General features: G+C 36.5%; 1 protein-coding gene across 4 annotated transcripts in view; it reads left to right on the forward strand.

Annotated features, from left to right (window-relative positions):
- SATB2 (SATB homeobox 2) overlaps positions 1 to 11,389 on the forward strand; it is a 182,233-nt gene extending 170,844 nt beyond the window's left edge. For all 4 annotated transcript variants that reach the window (XM_011369214.2, XM_023535984.1, XM_023535983.1 and 1 more), the window contains one exon: positions 8,252 to 11,389. In XM_011369214.2, the coding sequence (XP_011367516.1) occupies positions 8,252 to 8,713 (462 nt within the window). In that variant the 3' untranslated portion in view covers positions 8,714 to 11,389. The remainder of the gene's footprint in view (positions 1 to 8,251) is intronic.
- The last annotated feature ends 10,406 nt before the right edge of the window (positions 11,390 to 21,795 follow it).

The following is a 21,795-nucleotide window of genomic DNA, read 5'->3' on the forward strand; positions in this document are numbered from 1 at the left end:
GAAACCTTACTTATGACAGGAACTCTGCTTAGTACTTAGCATGCACTATTTCACTTAATCTCACTCATGTCACTACATGGAAGATCTTACAGAATAGATAAATTGCTCAGAGTCTCAAAGCTGGTAAGAAGATATGCTCTTGTTGGTAAGAACTGGATTCAAAACCAGGACTTTGTGACCCCAAAACTTTTGCTCACAACTTCTATATGGTACCATCTTATGGGTTATACTGCCCTGGAATTTTTTTTTAACACAAGAAATGGCAAAAATATATATTTGCTTTCATATACCTACTAGATATGTTTCTGTAATGAATAAAGTTTCTTTACTTTTTAAATATGGTTTTACTAAAAAGGGTTAGTAACCAGAACAAGAATAATAATTGGTCTGAAAGTAAAGAGGAGAGAATATAGAATTAATTTAGTACAGCAGAACTGAGATGAAATGAGCATTTACTGTGTGCCAGGCATATGGTGTGCCAATATGTAACTCATATTATAGATGAGCTAGATATATAATATTTACATTAATTTTTAATCATTAATGCTAAGTTCTCCTCAGTGAATTTTGAGCCAAAACTAATAGTCTTAAATGCTGATTTGGAAAAAAAAAAAAGAAATACTAGGGTATAGAGCTAGGTTGTTGAAACTTAAGATAAATATCTTAGCTACATATTTTTTACATAGTATATTTAAAAAATAACAGCATTTATTTATTCACTTATTAACAAAGTCTAACTGAATTATGCACAGGGGTTTCAACTCCATTGTTCTTATTATCTGTTAAATATAGTCCTCTCAGGACTACAGTAGAAGAATGGTTATTTTTTTTGGATCAACTATTTTATATTCTGTTTTCATAGATGAGGGGAAATTAAACAAGTCAAAGTTATTCTGATACTAACTCAAAATAAATGCAGACAAAAATATCATTTTGCTTGTGTTCTCATCTCCTGTTAATGTGTGTCACCACTGAGGACCTGAAGCTCTGGGTGAAGCTCATTCCTCTGAGTGAGGCTTCTCATAGAGAAGTGGTAGCAGCCACCTGAGCAACTTTGCTTTAACCTATCACCACACTGGATCAGCCACCCTCTAGAGTCATCTTCTTAATAATTTCTTGTTTTCTCTCTATAGAAAGACCACAAAATCTTGGCATATTATAAGTAATCCAGTTCACCCCATAATGATACAGTGAATTATATACTTTTCTAAACTTAATCATTCAAGATCTCACTTCCTTCCCTGCAGGCAAAAACCATTATATTTTACACATGGCTCTCAGCTGGTTTTCATTGAAACCTTCAAAATCTATTTGAATACCGAGAGGTTTAAGAAGAGCTGCTTTATCTTTCTTAGTCAACTTTTGTCATGGTACCATTTTGTCCTTGTGTTTCCAGAATTCTCAGTTTTTAAGGCAGAGAAACAATGTGTCCATATTATGATTGTTCTTGGTCACTGGGCAAGGAGGTTTTGAGTTTTATTTTGAAGTCGATGTCTCTTTTAAATATACTTTTTCCCCTTTGTTGCTAACTTCATGTCCATTTATGTACATGTATGCCATGTTTCAGCCCAAAGAGATTTCAGCAAATAAATAAGGAACTTAGTAGATTTTTAATGTTCTATTTGTTTATGTCCTACTCATAACTTATTCACAGACAATTGTTGGAGATAAGACTCATTAGAAATTAGAAATCTTTGTAAATAAATAGGTCCAATTATTATAGACACTCCATAACTATTTCATAAATGAATACTTCTTTTTTTATTCTTTTAACCCAAGGTTGATTGTTTTAAACATAATTTCTTTTAGATATGTTAAGCACCTCTGATGAAGAGGGTACCTAAATGCAAATTAACCGTACTCTTGAGGATAGATGTGCTAACACATCCTTCTGGTTGTTTTTATAATATTGCTGTTATTTGTAATTCTCTGTTGAAAGTCCACTAATATATTACAAGCTGAGTTTTTTTTTAATTTAGCATGTCATGTGGCTATATGAATATATCTCTTCTCTCTGGTAATAGTGGCAGTTTCAAATTCCATATTCTTGGCTAAATAAGATTATGATTTTAGTTCATTGTGAGGTCTTTCCATCACCCTGGCAATAGAATGCCAAAGCCCTCCCCGGCTACGTCTCAGCTGTCGTTTCTCTCTAGCACAGGGCTGACCAACACTCCTTTATGTGATGATAGAAATGTGCCATGTCTGTGCTGCCCAGTATGGTGTTGCATAATATATGGTTGAAAGGTAACTAATGTGACTAGGAACTGAGTTCTTTCCTTTTTTAGTTTTAATTAATTTAACTCTAAATGTAAATAGACACATGTGACTAGTAGCTGCTGTATTGGGTGGCACAGCTCTAACATGCTGTTTTCCTTGATGTTCTTCAAATATACCGAGTATAATCCTACCTCCCAGCCTTTTTGCTTGCTGTTTCCTTTTGTCAAGAATGCTCTTCTTCTGAAGGAAGTGAGGGCTTGGTCCTCACTTCCTTCAGGTCTCTGATCAAATGCTGCCTCCTTAGGGAGCCATCCTTGAGTCTTCATATCTAAAATAACTTCCCCTCCCCCCAATTCTCCTCCTTACCCATTGCTCTATTTTTGCTTTTGGTTTTTATTACTACCTGATGTTTTATTTATGGTTTGTAACCTCTACTCTAGAGACTTTGTTCAGTTTTGTAATCTTGCTCATAGGAGGCAGAAGAACATGATATTTAAGGGCACGGGATTTAAAGGCAGGCAGATAATGTTTCAGAATCCCAGTTCTGCTAGTTAACGAGCTATGTGGCCTTAAACAAATTACCTACACTCTCCAAACTCCAGTTTCCTCATCATAAAATGTGGGAAAAATATCTACCTCCAGGATTATTGTGAAAATAAAATGAAATTAAAATATATTTATAGCATTTAAGTTAGTTTTTGGCTCATAATAAGCTTTACCATGAATACTAACACATTATTATTATTATTATTATTATTATTATTATTATTATTAGAGCCACTTAGAAATTTCAGCACTATGAACCCTCATTGTTATATTGAAAAATCAACAATAGAAGCTATGAAAAAGGAAGATTTTTTAAAAATAAACCTTTAAAAATTCTCCATAGAAATGATCAAAAATGAATTGTTCACTAGATTAAGTTCAATTGCGATGGAGAAAAATCCAAACCAAAATAAAGCTAGGATGAATTATCATGCTTCAGTTTGCAGAGGTCAAGAGTAAAGGAATGGATGATTATCTTTACAGAATAATACACTTATTATTTGGAAAAATTACATGAAAGGATTTGAAAAAATTACATGATGGACCTTAGGAATAGAAAAGGTCAACTACTGGGCCCATTTTGAAAAAGGGGAAGAGAATGAGGCTGGAAAGTCTGTGGACTTGGGCTGTTTTATGTAAATATCTGGGAATTGTAATAAATGAGCATCGTAATAAATGAACCTCTGTGTCAACAGGTGAGGATTTTGGTTTTTGGTGAGAGTGAGAGAGAGAAAACTTCCATTAAACCTAACTTGAAAATCTCAGAAAACAATAATCTGAGTGTGTGAAGAACTTGTTAGGAAAGAGCATATCTCTATTCATTTGGCAGGGCATTCTCTGCCTTGTTGAAGTAATTCAAAAATTTGGAAATTAAAAAAAAATAATAATCAGCTAAAATATATCCCTGAATAGTCAGATGAGCTGAGGACTTAACAGCTTATAGGTCCATCCAGCAGGAATCAATGGCATGGCCTCACACTTGAGTTACTTGGGGCACTTGCTTGGGACAGAAACCAGACTCGATTTACTCTAAGTAAATAATGAGGAATTTTGAATATCTCAGAGAAATTTAGGTAGAAAAAAATATAATTCAGGTAAGTGGGAGTTCAGAAACCTATCCTATGAATAAGAGGCTGAAAGAGTTGACATTATTTAAATGAGATATGAGAAAGTGAAGAAAAATTCCTGCCATTTAGATGAGAAGACTTTAAGAAAGGGTTTGGATTGGTCTCCCTGTTTTGAAACACCATCCTGTAAGCATTAGGCTGTACTCTACGTGTTTTCAGAGTACTTAGACCCCCCACACAACATTAAGGATTCCATGATTGTAGTAATAATAAGCTACTGTAATTGGCTAGTGAGGAAATTTATGCACTTATTTTTGCAAAAATTGTCCAGAGACAATAATCAACTCTCTGCCTGGAGTAATTAGAACATTTAGGGAGAATGAAGATGGTTGGAATAGATAATTTGGTGAATCTTTTCATCTCAGGTTTATGCATATTGTGGTTGAAAGATATAGCCAAAGAAAAATGTCAGTGTAACGGAAAAACCTTAGGCAACCCCTTTCGGTGACTTGTAAGACAATTTCTCCTTAGAGCTGCTCATTTTGTCATTCTCTATTTTGACTGTTCTTTCCTTATCTGCTCAAAGATGCTGGAAATACCATTTAACTCTTTCATGTAAATGTTGCCATACTGCCCAATCACCACAGAGTATTGTCTAACCAGAAACAAGATATTTTACTTTGTAGGTCATTTCCATTGCTGTTACTTCTCTGAGAAACATCTTCCTCTTCTACGATGGGGTGTCGTTTTTCTTTGGAACAACCTGTTTTCTCAGACTGACAGTTTCCTGTGTTTTTAATTTCCAATTTAAAGGGTTTTCCTGAGATGCTCCACATTTCCAGATTGTTCTGGATCCAAATAGCACCCTCATGAGGAACTGTAAGAATTAAAAAAGTTCATATAAAGTTCTTAGAATTGCTTGGCACAGAGTAAGCGTTCAGTAAGTGATTGCTATTATTGTTGTTACTCTATTTCATACGTGGCTCCCCATGTTACAACTGCTAGGTTCTAAAGAAGGAGGGGAGGTGACTTAAAGAGAAGAACAAATCCTATCATGCAGAAAAATTATAGTAACTTCAAAGTATAGTTCTGGAAAATCTCTTTAAATCTAGCCAACGCACAATGGAAAACCCCTAAAGAACCAATCTAATTATTTAATTAAATGGAACCATTATGCTGACTTTTACTACAGAAGGCAAGCATAATTTAGAAAATAGGGCATTTTAATTCTCTTTTGTTTTCCAATTAACGCAATTGCTCTAATAGGGGTACTCGTGCTTGAGCATATGATCTTTGAGTATGTATTCCATATGTAATTTCAGTCTCTCTTTTTTACTCTCTCTCCCTCTCACCAAAAAACAAAATCCTCACCTGTTGACACAGAGGTTCATTTATTACAATGCTCAGGGTGCCCAGAGTTTGACCTCAAAGCAAAAATCTTCCTCCCACCAGAGCTGCCATGAGCAGTGCAGGCACCCCCTGCAACTCTACTTTTCCTGCCGGCTATAATTAGGACGTTGAAGTAATGGAGTTCTCATTTTTTTGCTGATGCCAGCTTACCATGGCAGACCACACGAGTTTACCCCTAGTTGAAAGTGATAAAGAAAATGCCAAGAACATTCATTTTAATTGGTCAACATCACATGGACTTCAGTGCCACTGTTTTATGGTCCTCTGTTTCAGATTTCTTTCAGCTACCAGCTGTCAGCTTGCTATGGTAGATATTCTTATTTGCATTTGATTATACTTTTTATTATTATTTTGTTACTAAATTATTAATTATTATTTGAAAAGTTTCATCCTCTTATGTTTATCTTACCTTACTTAGGTGACAATTTCATCTGCCCTAATATTTATTAAATTCTATATAAAAGACTGGCATTTTCACATTGGTGAAAAATTATCTTTTTCATCAGATGGTCTCTAAGACTAGGATAGATGGTAGATATTTTTTTTCTTAAGGGCTTGCTTTGAGGTTTTATAACTAAAAGTAGAAAATGTGTCATATGGGTCATGTCTGGTGGTGATCATGATGGTGGTAGGGATGGTGGGACCAGAGATTATTGACTATAACTAGATATGTTTTTTTCTGCCCTGATTGGGCTGATTTATCCCTGAACTATGGAAAATGTTTAATTTGTTACTCTCACATGATAGGAGAGAATGGTAGAGGAGAAATGTGTGTTTTAAAAAGTGAACACACTATTCTTAAAGGTCTTGAGATGATCCTGGAAGTTAGGCACAATCTGAATAGAAGAAATGTGGTCTTTGCCTTTGGAGTTGACATAACACTTGTTAGTGGCATCCATCATATTCACCTTTTAGTTACATAATATCGCTGCTGCTGTTGTGAGGTGTGAGCAGGTGCTGAGCTTCCTCCTTGGGGTCCATACTCCCTCTCACTCCTCCATAAAGTCCTTCGCACATAGGCCTATGATGAGAGCACAGGCAAGTTGTCCTGACACGCTCCTCTGGGCTGCTTTTTTTCATTTATGAGATTGAAGAAATTCATAAATAACTATTAAAATGGAAAATTATTTCATGCATAGAGATGATGTTTAAGAAGCACTTATGAAGCGTAAGAATAAGCTTGTCCACAATCGCATTTCTAGGTATTTATCCAAAGAAAACCAAAACAAAAATTCGTAAAGATGTATGCACCCAATATTCATGGCAGCACAATTTACAATAGCCAAGATACGGAGGCAACCTAAATGCCCATCAATAGACAATCGGGTAAAGAAATTATGGTTCATATATGCAATGGAATATTACTCAGCCATTAAAAAAATTAAATCCTACCATTTGCAATGACATGGATGGACCTAGAGGTATTATGCTGAGTGAAATGTCAAACAGAGATAGAAAAATACCATATGATTTCACTTATATGCAGAATCAAAAGAACAAAAAGAAAAAAACTAATCAAAAACAGACTCACAAATATAGTGGACAATTTGGTGATGGACAGAGGGGAGGGGTTTGGGGGGCTAGGAGAATGAGGCGAAGGGCTAAAAAAGTACAAATTAATAGTTGATAGTTGGTCATGGGGATGGGGAGCATGGCATAAGGAATGCAGTTAGCATTAATACATTGGCTAGGTGGAGGGCCAGAGGAGGGAGGGAGCAATTGGGGGAATCATTTTATGAACTATATAGATGTCTAACCAATGTACTGTATACTTGAAACTAATTTAAATAAATAAATTTTGAAAAATAAAATTAAAAATTAAAATTAAAAAAAAAAATTGTCCAACCAGAGATTTTTTTTTAATAAGTGGGGGACAGGTAGAGATAAAAGAGAAATTTAAATTAATTACAGCAACTAGAAAACCCTGATGTTAAGGATAAAATAATAGAAATTAGGAAGTATATGCAAAACAGGATTAATAGGTTATAGTGATATCGAGAAAGTGAATCTGTAAGTATAAAATTTAAAATTCACAATTTAAGAAAAAGTTTTACCATTCAATTGGAAGTTTTTTATATTAAAGAACAGCATTAAAGATCAAAATCAGAAATAAAAGAAAATAAAGAGAAATTCCTAATTTTATGGAGGATCAATTTTCTCACTCAAATACCATGTATTCCTCTATTACACTCTGAGTAATTATGAGGCCGATGATAACAGTGACTGTCATTTATTGGATGTTTTTCCTAAGCCAGAGGTGGACAAACTATGGCCCCATGGGCCAAGTCCAGTCTGACACTTGCTTCTGTAAATAAAGTTTTATTGCAACATAGCCATGTTCATTTGTTTATATATTACCCATGGCTGCTTTCATGCTACAAAGTTAGACTTGAGTCATGCAACAGGAACTGCTGGCCCTGCAAAGCCTACAATATTTACTACCTAGCTCTTTATTGAAAAAGTTTGTTAACCTCTGATTTATGGTAAGCGCTGTTTTTTACATACATCGTGTCATCGATTCCTTACAACATCCCTAGGAAATTAGTGTAGACGAAATTAAAGTTTAAAGATGTTTAGTGTCTCGCACAAGGACACCCAACTAAGTAGAAGAATCTGGACTTGACCCCATGAGTGCTAATCGGAGAGCCTGAACTTTCCCTCTGGGTCCAATTTCTTTGTCATTAGCTTTTAGAAAGATGACAGGCATATCATGCTGGTTAACAGCAAGAAGACTGCAGCCAGATTGCTTGAATTCAAATGACCTCGGGCAACAAATGACTACCTTCTCTGTGCCTCAGAATATAAATATTAGCAAACATTACTATTATTAACCTTTTGATTTATAGATGAGATTTTAAATCTCCAGTAATGTTTTTAAGTTTTCTGAGGACCTAAGTTTACAAACAAGTCTAGCCTTACTCCTGTGCTGGATATTTCAGAGGGATGATGGCTTTGGAAAGGTAAAATCGTGAGTCAAACATTAATTTTTTTATAATTTTAATTATCAGGTCCTTCATAGACAGCAATCTCAGCCAACCAAGGAGAGTTCCCCTCCCAGAGAAGAAGCACCTCCCCCACCTCCTCCAACTGAAGACAGTTGTGCCAAAAAGCCCCGGTCTCGCACAAAGATCTCCTTGGAAGCCCTGGGCATCCTCCAAAGTTTTATTCATGATGTGGGCCTGTACCCTGATCAGGAAGCTATTCATACTCTTTCTGCCCAGCTGGATCTCCCCAAACACACCATCATCAAGTTCTTCCAGAACCAGAGGTACCACGTGAAACATCACGGGAAGCTCAAGGAACACCTGGGCTCTGCAGTGGATGTGGCTGAGTATAAGGACGAGGAGCTGCTGACAGAGTCCGAGGAAAATGACAGCGAGGAAGGCTCGGAGGAGATGTACAAAGTGGAGGCTGAGGAGGAAAGTGCGGAAAAAAGCAAGGCTGCGCCTGCTGAAATTGACCAGAGATAATGTGAACTCCTAACAGGCAAAGCAATACATCGGTCCAAGGATTTTCTGTTTTAGTTTCTTAAAAAAAGGTTTTTTTGCTTTATTTTATTTTTGTCCTTTTTTTTTTTTGGTCTGTTTTGTTTTTCTTATCTTTTTTGACATTTCTTTGTGGCACAGGATACACCTGTAGACTGAATAAGTTCAGTATTTCAGAATCAGACATCGCCTTGGCAAAGACACTAAAGTGTTACACTTTTACAATTGACTGGATCATAGTAATTATAATCACAGGAGACTCTGCCTTCATTATTCTTGCACTTATGGAAGAGACATCAGGCAAGTTCCAGGATGAAAAGACCTATGAAATAAATGAAGGAAGCTACAAGTGTGTGTGTATATGTATATGTATATATCTATATATTTACATATATATATTAAAATTGCATGGGACAGAGAACTTTACAATCTGAAAGAATAGACTGTGAAATGAGTTCTTAAAGAAGAGACTTGTTTATGTATTAAAAAAACCACTTCACAGTGAGTTGCTTTGGCTTTTTGATAAACTGCGGCCTGCTCTCAGGGTGGGGTGACTATTTTTGAATTCCTATTTATTTTCTGTGTTTGTCCCTGATTTTTTTTTTTTTTTAATTCTATAGCTTCCTATCTGGCAGCTTGATGGGTAATTTTTGAGGTATGTATTTAACAAAATAAATCAACACTGCCAAAAAAAAAAAAAAAGAAAGTAAAGTGAAAAAAAATCAGGGCACCTTAAATGATAGAAGTCAAATTACTCTTAAAGACACAATGCACACTTAAAATGACTCGATATGTTCCGTTATTCAACTTGTCATTACTGTAGTGAACAGATGTATTTCTGTGGAATTCCAAATGAGTGAAACTGAAATTCAGTACAGAGAAAACTTGTACATTAGTGCAGTCTTGAGAAAATGACATTTCGACGTTGGACATACGGAATTCATAGTATGAGCCACATTTTGTTGTGAAATTTATTTACCTGCTCGTGGCTTCAAATCTTAAAATTTTAATAAGCCTGCTCATTTAAAAGTTCTTTGTTGTTGCTGTTTTTTTTTTTTTTTTAAATAGAAAATAGTTTAATGTAATGTTAAGTTAGAAAAGAAGTTGCTGCCCAGTTAAAGGGGCTCCCTCTCAAATAAATTTCCATCTTTCTGTCTCTCAAGAGACGTTTCTCATTTCTGTTTCACTTTGGGCTTCCGCTTCTTCATACACATTCCATCCACCTAACCAAACATTTGTAGTCCCTGCTCTCACAAGCTCATCCCTTCTCTGGTATGGCAGCCCCAGCAAGAACCTGTTTTTGAATCATTGTGCAGCTCCAGGCAATAGAGTATGTGAAGCAATTGCAGTGGAATCACCTACTGGGCACCAACAGAAACGTTTTCCCAGTTACTTATATAGCAGTTTCCTTATGTAAAGCAGAACTAATGCTGACTGGCTGTTTAGTGGAACGAGCGTTAAAGCTGCAATCTACTATAGTTCTCCCAACCTCTTTTAGCTTCCTATTAGAAACACCAGCAGCATTATTTTCCACTTTTACTTACAGTCATTGCAAGAGGAGACCTCACCTTCAGGACTGGCCTGGTGAACCTAATCCATGCTTCAACGTGGCCATCAAACAGTCCCACACAGTTGGATTTTTTTTTTTTTTTTGAGTTGTGCTCTCATGCAACCTTGTCAAAGACCTCATGCAATATCACTTTGAAAGTTATTTTCTGTTTACTACACAAACATTGTAATATAACTGTTAATACTATTTATATATTTGAAAGGTATAAAAGGTAGGAGTTAAAAAAAACCTCTATGTGTAGATATTAACTCAGAACTTACAATATACAGGGAGAAGACATGTTGCAATACAAGCTAATTCTAGCTGCTCAGTAACCTCTGGAGTTTTTAAAGGGACATTTTCCTGTACTTTTTCAAATAATGATGTTTAAAAAATTATCCTGACACGAGCATCATATACCTTTGCAAAAGGATGGTTGTTTGCAGTTAAGGCCTGGGCCCAGCCTTCCTATTTCTGTAGTATGCTGCAGCTTTAGTCAGAAAGTCCGTGGTTGCTGCTTCCTGATCTCCGAGTTACTCTTTCCAAATTGTCTTCTTACACTGTTGCTGAAGGTCACTCTGTACACGTAATGGAAACCGATCTTGCCAAGCTCTTACAAGGTGGTTCATCTATCGATGGCATCCGCATTTGGTATCTTTTACACTTCAACCAAAAATTTATTAGGTATTTTTCAATGCTAAGTCTTGCCTTTTATTTTTTAATTTCACTGCCAAGTTTGCAGTGGTTCTAAGTGAATCTGTGGGCATTTTAGCCTGTGGTCTTGCCAGATCTTTGCGAATTACAATGCATATATGTCTATTTATTCAATATCTGTCATATAATATCTATTTGGAAGAAAAAACTTTCTCTTGTAGTGCCTCTTGACAAAGCACAATTTCCCGCCTTTTTTTTGTGTGTGTGTGAAATGAAAAACAAATTGTGTTTTATTGCGGTATCAACAATGTGAATAAGGATTAACATATTGTAAATGTTCTTTTTTCCATGTAAATCAACTATCTTTGTTATCACTAAGTGATAATTAATTTTTAACTTATGTGCATTGTTAGGCTGTTAGAATTTTTTGGTTGTTAAAATAAAACGCATTCAATAAATATGATGTTGTTTGTCAAGTATTTTACTGGGCATTGCCTCCTTTCCCATTTCACTTTTCATGTCGAGTGAGACCTGGTGAGTGTAAGGAAAATCCGTTTCCTTATTTTAGAAATAAGACAGGAGTACTTCAAATTAGAGATGTTGGAGTCCTGTATGATGTATGGATTTAATTGTACATGTGAATGTATGTGCATCTCTGTGTGTTTATAAATGAAAGCATGCTCACATCCTGGAGCTGGCAACCATGAGAGTTCATTTATCCAAATGTTTTGTCGTATACAAGCAAAACTCAAATGTAGAAAGATATATTTATGGGCTTGCTTCTTTATTTTTCTAGTGAGTATTTTCTGTTTATAATTAAAAAACCACAAATGACTGCGTGTCAGGAAACTTTTGGAGCACACATGCCCATGGTTAATGGACATAATAAAAGTCCTTTATATTTAGAGCTGGGGTACCATAATGTGTGCATAGAGGAATGCCAAAAGGATTAATGTATCTGAGAAATGTGTGAAAATGACTTTTTAGAAAGTGCTTACAATGGAAAAAATTGCTCAAAAGACTAAAGTTAATAAGAAAGGAGCAAGTGCTTAACTTCAAAATTAGCAAAAAGAAGATCAATTAAAAAGTGATTTTGTTTTCTTTTTCTTTTTTCTTTTTTTTTTTTTTTTTTTTTTTTTTGCATTTGGTTGATATACACACATAATTTTTCTTTCCTTTCTTCCTTGGTTTCACTTGCCTTTTTTCTCCCACAGACCATGTAGCTGTGTTTTAAAGACAGTTTGAAGAAATAGTCTTTGCAGAAAAGGAGACAGCCCAAAGCACAGAGTGCCGAAGGCCTTTAAAGAAAAATTAGAGTCTCAATACAGGGTGAAACATGTTACTTATGCAAATGTATATGAAATCTGCGTTTGAGATGAAGACATGGAATGAAAGCATGTGTGGGATAATCTGACATTTAGCACAAATAGCTTCCACATGCATAAGGTTGTGTTCTTAGGGGTCAAACTTCATCAGCCGTGACAAACTCAAAAGTGAAAGACCCCGCTCACAGATGGGTTGGCTTCTGCCCAGAAGGTGGTCTCCATGCTACCAACTTCTGTCTTTAAGACAACAAAGTGAGAGACTTCTTGACTGTACATTAAGTCATATTATGGCATAACAGAGCCATTACTCCATAGGTTGGGTTTTTGTCTTTTTTTTTCCCTTAGAGGAGATATCTTTCTTTATACTGTTACTTCCCTTTCCTGAGAGTTTTAAATAAAGATTTAAATATCCTGACTTTTTTTTCTAAAGAGCAATTATGACATAATCAGACAGTAAATATTTATTAAACATGTACTCTATGCGAGATAATTTGCTAAGAACTGAGGTGACAAGGAAAACTATATGACTTGATGCACTCCTCTCAATGAGCTTATAACTTGTTGCGAAGGTATAATATAAATTCAGGAAAAGTGAAATAACCATACAGAGGTTGTTTCCAGTGATTTATTTGTTTAGTGAGTGGTATGAACATGTGCTATGAATTTAGAGAAGGAAGTGATAATTACTTGTGAGCTAGAATGGTCTTGAAAGGTGAATCACTTAGAACTGGTGGCATACAATAGGAAAAGATATAAATTAAAAATGACCCAGACAAGGTAAGAGTTTACAAATTTCTTACATAAAAGAAATTACTGATGTAGGCTGGCTACACAAAGTTGTCAGGGACTCACACTCTTTCCAGCTCCTAGATGCACTTTTCCCTGTTTTTTGTATTCCCCCTTCCTCGGTCCAAGATGATTGCTAGAGCTCTTGCCATCACACCCAACTTCCAGACACAAGGATTGAAGGGGAAGTAAAGAATGTTGTACTGCCTATCTTTTATGGAGACTTTTTCAAACCCTATACCTGAGTGCAAGGGAGACTAGCAAATGTTTCTAGCTGTTCCTTTAATTCCAGAGAGAAGGAGAAAGTGGATATTTGGTAGGCTACAAAGAGCCTCTGCCAGAGAAGTTATCAAGAAGGAGGTTGAAAATAATAGATAGGAAGAGGATCAGCGAAAAGTCCTGCTGCTTCTCCTCCTACCCTGTACCTCTTCCTCCTATCTGCCCTGAATTCTTTTCCTGGCTAACGTTAAAGATCAGTCTAAGCATCACTTCTTCCAGGAAGCCCTTTCTGATCTGCTTCTGCCAATGTGGCTATAAATCCTTCTGTGCTCACATAACTCCCAGGATATTTTACCATCACAGAGGTGTCACAGGAATTACGACATATTGTGGTTACTATGGTTGCTCAATAGGAAAGTGGAAAGCCTTTCTTTGCATTTGTCCATGCAGAGGACAAAGATGGGCAGGTAGAGGTGACCCCGGCTCTGTGGAGATAGATGTGACGGTATTTCCTCCAGATGAGCGTGTCCAGGACTGGCATATTCGGTCAGGAGCAGAAATGAATGAAAGGTACAAGGATTTAGAACTCTACCAACTCAATATTGCTGGGAAATAGTAGAGTCACATCTGCAAGACTCCAAAGTTTGCATCTTCTCCCAACATAAAATGTTCTAGAGAGGCTGTATGAATGGAATATCAATTTATTGGCCAACATACTTTATATGAAATGACCTTCTGACTTCTCTTAATACACTTTTTCATAATCCTGTCTGAGTATGACATTTCTGATGGAGTTTTATTCAGACGGAAAAAATGTATTTTAAAAAACATCATGCTCTGCTAGTAAAACTATTCCAGAAGAATCTAGAAGTAGCTTTTTGGTGACATTTTAAAAGGTTTAAAGTGTTACCTTCACATATGGAGAAATAATTACAAAAATATTCTATTAGCACTTTAATAAATATTGCAGAGCAACGATTAATTAAAGAGTGAACTATAATTTATTCACTATCCATTATTAACAAGCATAATCCCATTTTAACAAAAAACAGCACAGACCAAGGGAGTCTCAGGAGGCTCAGAAGCAACTTTGGACTGTGCAGTCCTAGGAACCCTCCTCCACCTGGAGAAAAGGAAAGAAAGAAAAGGTAAGGGCAAAATTTTTTATAGCTTTAATCTGTCTCAAGTCGAGAGTGAGGAGGCAGTGGACTATCCCAGTATCTATTATCACGTTTGCAGTTTAAACTATTTTTCAGATCCCCAGTTTTCTCAACCATAAACTGGGGTTAATAATTCATGTATCTTAGAATTGTTGTTATGGTTAAATAAAATAACTAGGTAGAAGCGTCTAGAATAATTCTTCCTTTCTTCCAAGAGAGAAAGAGAAGCAGGATATAATAAAATGTTATAAATGACTTAATGTAGTTCAGATGAGTTTTAAAGTAGGATTAAGTCCTATGTTTCTAAAAGTTGTTTTACATGATTTAAAGCATTGGCGCCTAAAGGGCTATTATGCTACAGTTTCTGTTTTCAGTATGTTTTGCTGATTCTTTCTTTTCTTTCCAGCGTCTTAGTGCTCAGGATGCTGCACAGGTTCCTTCTTCGCCTGGATCTACTTCTTTCTAATCCACTATCACAATGCTAACTGTACCTACATGCTGGCAATACTCCAATTTCTTTGTGCAGCCTAGACGTTTCCCAGATCTCCCAACTGTTAAGTTGTAGTGACTCCATAACACCTTCACTGGATGGCACACTTAACATGCCCCAGAATGACCACCTTATCGTCTTCCCCAAATTTGCTCCACTTAGCTAATGGCAACTCCAACTTTCTAGTTGCTTGGACTTAAAATCTTGAATTTATCTTTTATTCGTTTTCTTTAATACACTAAATTCTATCTATCGAGCAGAATTTTTGGCTCTATCTCCTAAATATATTCACAATCTTACCAACTCTCACCCTCGATACTGCTGCCAGCTTATTCAAAGCCATCATCACCTCTTACCTGATTTGACTCTCTCTCACCTCCTTCCCTTCTACTCTCCCCATGCTTCCTGGGCTCCAGCGACATTGGCCTCCTTGCTGTCCCTGGAGTACGCAGGCCCACTTTTGCTTGAGTGTCCTGCTCTTCCACTTCTTTACTGGGCCAGGAAAGCTCTTCCTCCAGATAGCCACAAGTCTTGCTCAGTTCCCTCAGTTCCCTCAGTTTGCTCAAATGTCACCTCCTCAACAAGAACTACTCTGACTACCTTATTTAAAGTTGCAAAGAGACCCCACCCCTGCCTTCTGGATCCCTCCCTTTTATCTTACCCTATTTTATAATATTTTTTCATAGCTTCTAATGTAATCTATAATTTACTTATTTTTTCATCTTTTTGCTTATTTGTCAATTCTCTCTCCTCAGCAAAAACAGCAGGAGGGCACAAAGCCTGTTTTTTTTTTTTTTTTAATACCAATAAACATTAAAGTGGGAGTCAATTTCATAGCAGTTTTTATCTAGTCGGATTTTTCAATTTTTCTAACTTCAGCCAGGGTTAAGGATCTAAATTACTTCATAGATTTGAATATTCTTCTGAGTATTTAATACATAACCAAGGTACCTGAGGTCTCAGAACCTCCAAGACTGACATTTGTAAGCCTACGTTCATGTAATTCATAGTCTGTGATTCTGTGCTCTCATGGAAGATAGAATCACTGAACCACAGATTTTGTTGTCTGGCACATCCAGTTATTCAAAGCAGAAATCCCTTTTCAGGTTGGAGGCCTTCTTGGCAGGAGGCCACGCTGTCTTTGTCCGTCTATGATTAGGAGCTTATGACTTTGGAACTCAGCCTGTTTCACCTTTGGTCTGCTCTGCCACCCCTGAACTACTACTGGTGCCATCCAAGACTGAATTGGCTCTTCTAGTAACCACCTCACACATTTGAGCTCACATTGGATTTTGACCATTAAATCCTTTAAGTTCTTAGGGGTTTTTTTTTTACTAATCACGTGATGTAGCTACCAGGAGAGCTTATATCATTCTAGACTGCATGAATAGAGATACACAATTTAAACCAAGGGAAGTGATCATTCTGTACTCTTCAAACTAATCAGGCCACATCACAGCAGTATTGTCAGTTCCGAATGACATGTTTTGAAAATAAATATTGATAAATTGAAATATATTAAGAAGACAGAGGGTGACCAGGAAGGTGAAGGGGTTTGAAAGTTTATTTCCTATTAATTTATTGTATTCAATTTCTAATTCATCAACCAACAATCCAAATCATGAGATATCTATCGTACTGAAGTCACTGTGAGGGAAAAAAAGTTAGGATCTTTAGCTGACAACAACAGATTTCTAGCCAGTTAAGACGAAAAAGAATTTACTAGAAGACATCAGAGTGCTCAGAGAATTTCCAGGAGAGCCAGAAAATCAGGTTTGGAGTTTAGGGCCCATGTCCAAGTCTACACTAGTGTAGAGCACACCGCTGCCGCCTTGGGGCGTCAGAACGTGGTCTCTTGATCCCGGGCATGTATGCCACCTGTAGAACCTCAACCCCTGCTGAATGGCTCTGCTATTGCCCCTCGGAATGAAATCCACAGGGCACATTTTCCCTCATCCCACTCCCTCCAAGTCAAAGTCTCGTGCAGATGCGACTGTTTGGGGGAGCCTAAGTCATAGGTAAGGGAGGCTGGGAAAGTGAGAGTCTGTCCTCTACCTGGGGAAATATGGACTCATAGATGGGAAATTCTTCAAGCGCAGGAGACATAGTCAGAAGGGCTCAGGGCCTAAAAGCCAACAGCAATGGGATGACTAGAATGTGAGCTCTTTGCAGAATGATACCGTGTATTATTTACAAAAGTATGGTGTTTAGTTTGAAATCAGAAAGATCTGGGATGAATTCTGACTACTTCACTTCTTAGCTTTCTGTGACTTTGGGCTATTGTTTAACCTGTATCTCAGTTTACACATCAGTAAAAAGAAAAATAATACCTACCTTGTAGTTATTTTTGTATGAGAGAATAGCTAAAGCGTCTAAAACACAGTGTCTGCCTGTAAATCATAGTTTTTCCTCATTATATTTATATCCCCATTACCAAAGATGGTGCCTGGTACGAAGTGTTTAATTATTATTTTTTTATTTCCATCCCTCCACCTCTTTACCCTTTGGCAACCGTCGACTTGTTCTCTATTATCTATGGGTCTCTTTCTGTTTTGTTTTGCTTTTTTTAGTTTCCACATATAAATGAAATTATACAGTATTTGTGTTTCTCTGACTTAATTTCACTTAGCATAATACCCTCTAGGTCCATCCATGTCGTCGCAACTGGCAAAGTATTCAATTTTTTTAAATGTGGGAATGTTTGTGGAGGTCATGGTGTTTGCCTTCAAGAAAAATATGTCAGTGGTAGGTAACATGTAAATCTCAATATACAAAAGCTCGAGGTGGAACAACTTAGATCCACTGTGGATGAGAAGGGAAGGTCAGTGTCCTCCAGGCTACAGTTGCTTGCTTTTATTAGCAGAGATGAGGAGTGACCTTAAATCATACTTATTCTTGATATGTTACTCCTGTGAGTGTGACTCAGTGTAAACTTGATCAAGGGTAAAATCACCTCTGTCAACCATTCTCCTTCATTTCTTTGTATTCAGTTGGACACCACTATGTATTTCCTGATGGCAGGCCAACTCATTAGATTATCTGGGAACACATTTTATAACTAATTCCCTGGTAGGCAAGCGTCAAGTTGGGGTGCTGCACATCAGAAGGTGGTCAAAACATAAGAGAATCTTCTCTAAATCAAAGACTGTTTACAAATAATACTGGTTCGAAAGCCTCCAGACTCAAGCAGGGGATAACGGGGTTTCAAAAAATTTCATGTCAAAATGCTTGTACGTATCCAAAGCTGCTTCCTGCAGATGATCTGGTGGCAAAAAGGAGGACTATTGCATTGAAAATAGTGTAGAGACTTTGCAGTCTTCAGCGCCAGCACGGAATGGGCACACTTGTGTCAAACCCTCACCAGCAAATACAACTTTTGAATTATCTGCCACTTTTAGAAATCCTATTTTGGGAAGATAGTCCATAGTCATCATTGCCAGACATTGGGACTTCATGGACCAGTAACAGTCACCCCTCAGATTTGGGAGAGAATAGAGTTAAGTTCATATTGGCAAATGAAGACATTGAACAACAAAATATAAAACTATCAACTGCTCTATTGTCATTACATGAGAGAAAGAAGATTTCTCCCCTCCCAAAGTTGGGAGGCATAATCTTAGAATAAAGCATGGTCCGACCCAAGTGAGAAAAGTTAACCAATTTGCAATGAAATGTATGTGTCTCGCTCTTCATTTTATCTTTTCTGTGGGGAGCAGTGAAAATCCTGTCACAACCCAGAAATTAATTGAAGATAATATTTGAAAATTGCTGGTCTGAGGAATAGGCTGGGTATTTACTACCCCAATATTCTAAGTTCTATTTTTCTGATTAAATCAAGCAGCAGAAGATCCACATTTAAGACAAAATTAGGTCAGACTTCTAGAATTGACTTGCCGGTATCAAGGTTTATGTCAAGAAACCACTGCCACAGGGAACTTGCCATTGCATTTGCTGTGAAATTGATGCAGCCGGTGCCTATAATGCCTCTCAGTATTCCCAAGTGAAATTCCACTTGAGAAATTTCTTTTAGAGCTGAAAGTAAAAAATATCATTATCTTCCCAGTAGAATGAGTTTATTTTCTTTTTCTGATAATGAGAACAACTCAACTACAGTTGCCTTTTTTGCTCAGGCTACTAGGAAGCTCAGAGTCTACTCTAATGTGTACTCCTAGCTACTGAATTAATCCCATACTTCTAAATGGGAAAGAAGTAACACTTGAAATTACCCAGAAAGCTCAGCTTGACAATTATAGAACTTTTAGTAGCAAGTCATTAAAAAATTAAACCTAATAAAATTTTTTCACACAGATAAATCCACCCTTCTGAAGAGACCAAAGAACTCAGGGCCACCTCATAAGATTGTACTAGTTGTTCATAGCACAGGTGTGATGTATTCTGGTAAGAGACAAGTGGAGGTTCACGTGCTTTGGTGAGGAGTCTGCTTCTGTCCATAGAAAGAGGTCCTTTTATCTAATTAGTACCACGGTTCAGAATGGGCTGGAGTACCTTTGTTCACATTTATGCAGAATCCACTTGCATGTATGTATCCTATTTCAGCATCTGACACCAGAATGCCACACCTAATAATTTCTCATGATTTGTGGGCAGGGAGCTCTCCTAGGCTGTTTGGGCTTCACATGGCTAGAAGGGTGGCCAAGCTACCTCTCTGCTTTAGTGGACTTTGGGCAAGCAATAAAGCTTCGCCTGAGAAAATCTCCATCTTTCTTTCCCCTCTGTAGGCTTTAGTAGGGAGGCCAAGACAAGAAACAAGAGAGCTACCAAAAGCTATGAAATATTGTTAGTCAGAACTTTTGACTGATCGGTGCCTCCAATTTCCCCCAACATGCCAGATGTACAGTTTTTTTTTACTGTATGTAGTTACATATGTGTCCTTTGCATAAAGCCTCCCTGGCTAAACCTCAATCTCTAACTATTATATATTCTGAATAAAAGTGAAACATCTCAGCATTTGCAAAAATTCAAGATTTATCAACATATTGAGCTTTTACTAAGTCATGAATTCTTGATTTGTATTCACAGTGCTTTTACATATTCATAGCCCTCTTTAGCCAAAGATCTTCAATATTCATTTACTATGGAGTGGTAAGTATATATTATTCAACTCCATTTACCAATGGGTAAACTGATGCCCAACTGAAGGCCTGATCAGAGAAACTGAATAAAGAGCAAGATGCTCTTATCCCCTCAGAGAAAGCGAACTCCAGCTGTCTTCCTCCAGAAATAAAGGCCCACGGCCTGCTTGTGATTCTCATTTCTCAAGCATCAGAGGAATCCGGATTTTTCCTTCTGGATTTGTTGGAATATCTGGGATAGAGTTAGCTCTTAAAGTACATGGGACAAAAGAATAGCCCAGGGAAATGAAAAATAGTCTTCTTCCAAATTGCTTCAAATCCACGATGCCAAAGGTTAATGGAGCAGATTAGTTCCTCCTAAATTTGGAGGAAAACAGGTAAAGAGAATCATTCATTTGCTCCAATAACTAATTAATGGCGTTGATTGGAAAGAAGGATCCTGTCTCTCCCACTTTTATTAGAGAGACAGAGGTCAATTTTCTTAATACCTTCTTTTAATACAATCTATTCCTTTAGTTTCTAAATAATTTATTGAAGATTCTAACAACATATTTACCAGGGACTGATTGAAGGGGAGTTTAAAACATAAGAAAAATATTTCTGGCCAGATTTAGAAAATTATCTTAGAGAAGCAATCAGAATGATCCCATGAAAGTAACCAGCCTCTAACACACATTACAAAGGAATGTCAAAACTTATGATCATTTCTGAAACTATACAAATAATGCATTAAACACATTTCTGTGTGGAGATTGTATTTTACAACAATTTTTTTTTTTTAAAGAATGCCTTAAATGATATTGAAAGGAAGACTCTCTCAAAGGGTTAATTATTGGGAAAAGTGACTACTTAGCTCCCTAAAGTGTTAACTTGAAAGCTGGTGGTCAAAATCCTCAGTCTCTATTTACTTCACCCCCAAACAAATAAAGTATTTGTAATTATTCAGAATTTCAGCTGCACAAATGTCTGTTTTTGTCAAAATGTGTTGCTCTTCAGATAATGAGAGGATGATGCATAGCATTTTGTTGGTTTTTATTCACAAGAAGCACATAATGTAAACTGAGCTCGTGATAATCCAGAACAAAACTCTCCAATAGAATTTGCTGCAATGATGGGAATGTTCTACATCTGTGTTGTCCAATATGGTAGCCCATCACACATGCGTAGAGTTGCCAGATTTAGCAAAACTAAACCAAAACAAAATTTTTAAAAAGCAGGACACCTCATTAAATATGAATTTCAGATAAATAACAAACAATTTTTAGTGTGTGTGTGTATATATATATATGTGTGTGTATATATATATACATATACATATATATACACACACATATACATATATATGTATATGTGTATATATATATATATACATATATATATGTATATGTATGTGTATATATATATATATATGCCCCATGCAGCAGTATTTGACTCAATAAATGTTAGCTATTGTTATTAATTCATTTCCTTTGTGTTTGACTGAAAAGGAATCTATAAATAAAAAGTATGAAAGGCAGAAAAATGGAGTTCTTTGGGATGATAAGGGAAAACTGCGAAATCAAGTTGTACAACTTGGGTCTTATTTTTTTTCTGGACTCTGTTGGCTTTCATTATTTAGTAGCCAAAACCATGGCTAGAGACCAAGATGCATCTTTAAACATTTCATTCCTTCAGCATTCAAGTACAATTTGCATTTCCAGGATACCTCAATTTTTGCAACAGGTATGTCTCCTAAAAATTTGTTTTAAGATAATTTTACCTGAATCAAATAACTCAGGACTTATTCTCTGT

The sequence above is a fragment of the Pteropus vampyrus genome, unplaced genomic scaffold (assembly GCF_000151845.1).
Source record: "Pteropus vampyrus isolate Shadow unplaced genomic scaffold, Pvam_2.0 Scaffold146, whole genome shotgun sequence".
Lineage (NCBI taxonomy): Eukaryota > Metazoa > Chordata > Mammalia > Chiroptera > Pteropodidae > Pteropus > Pteropus vampyrus.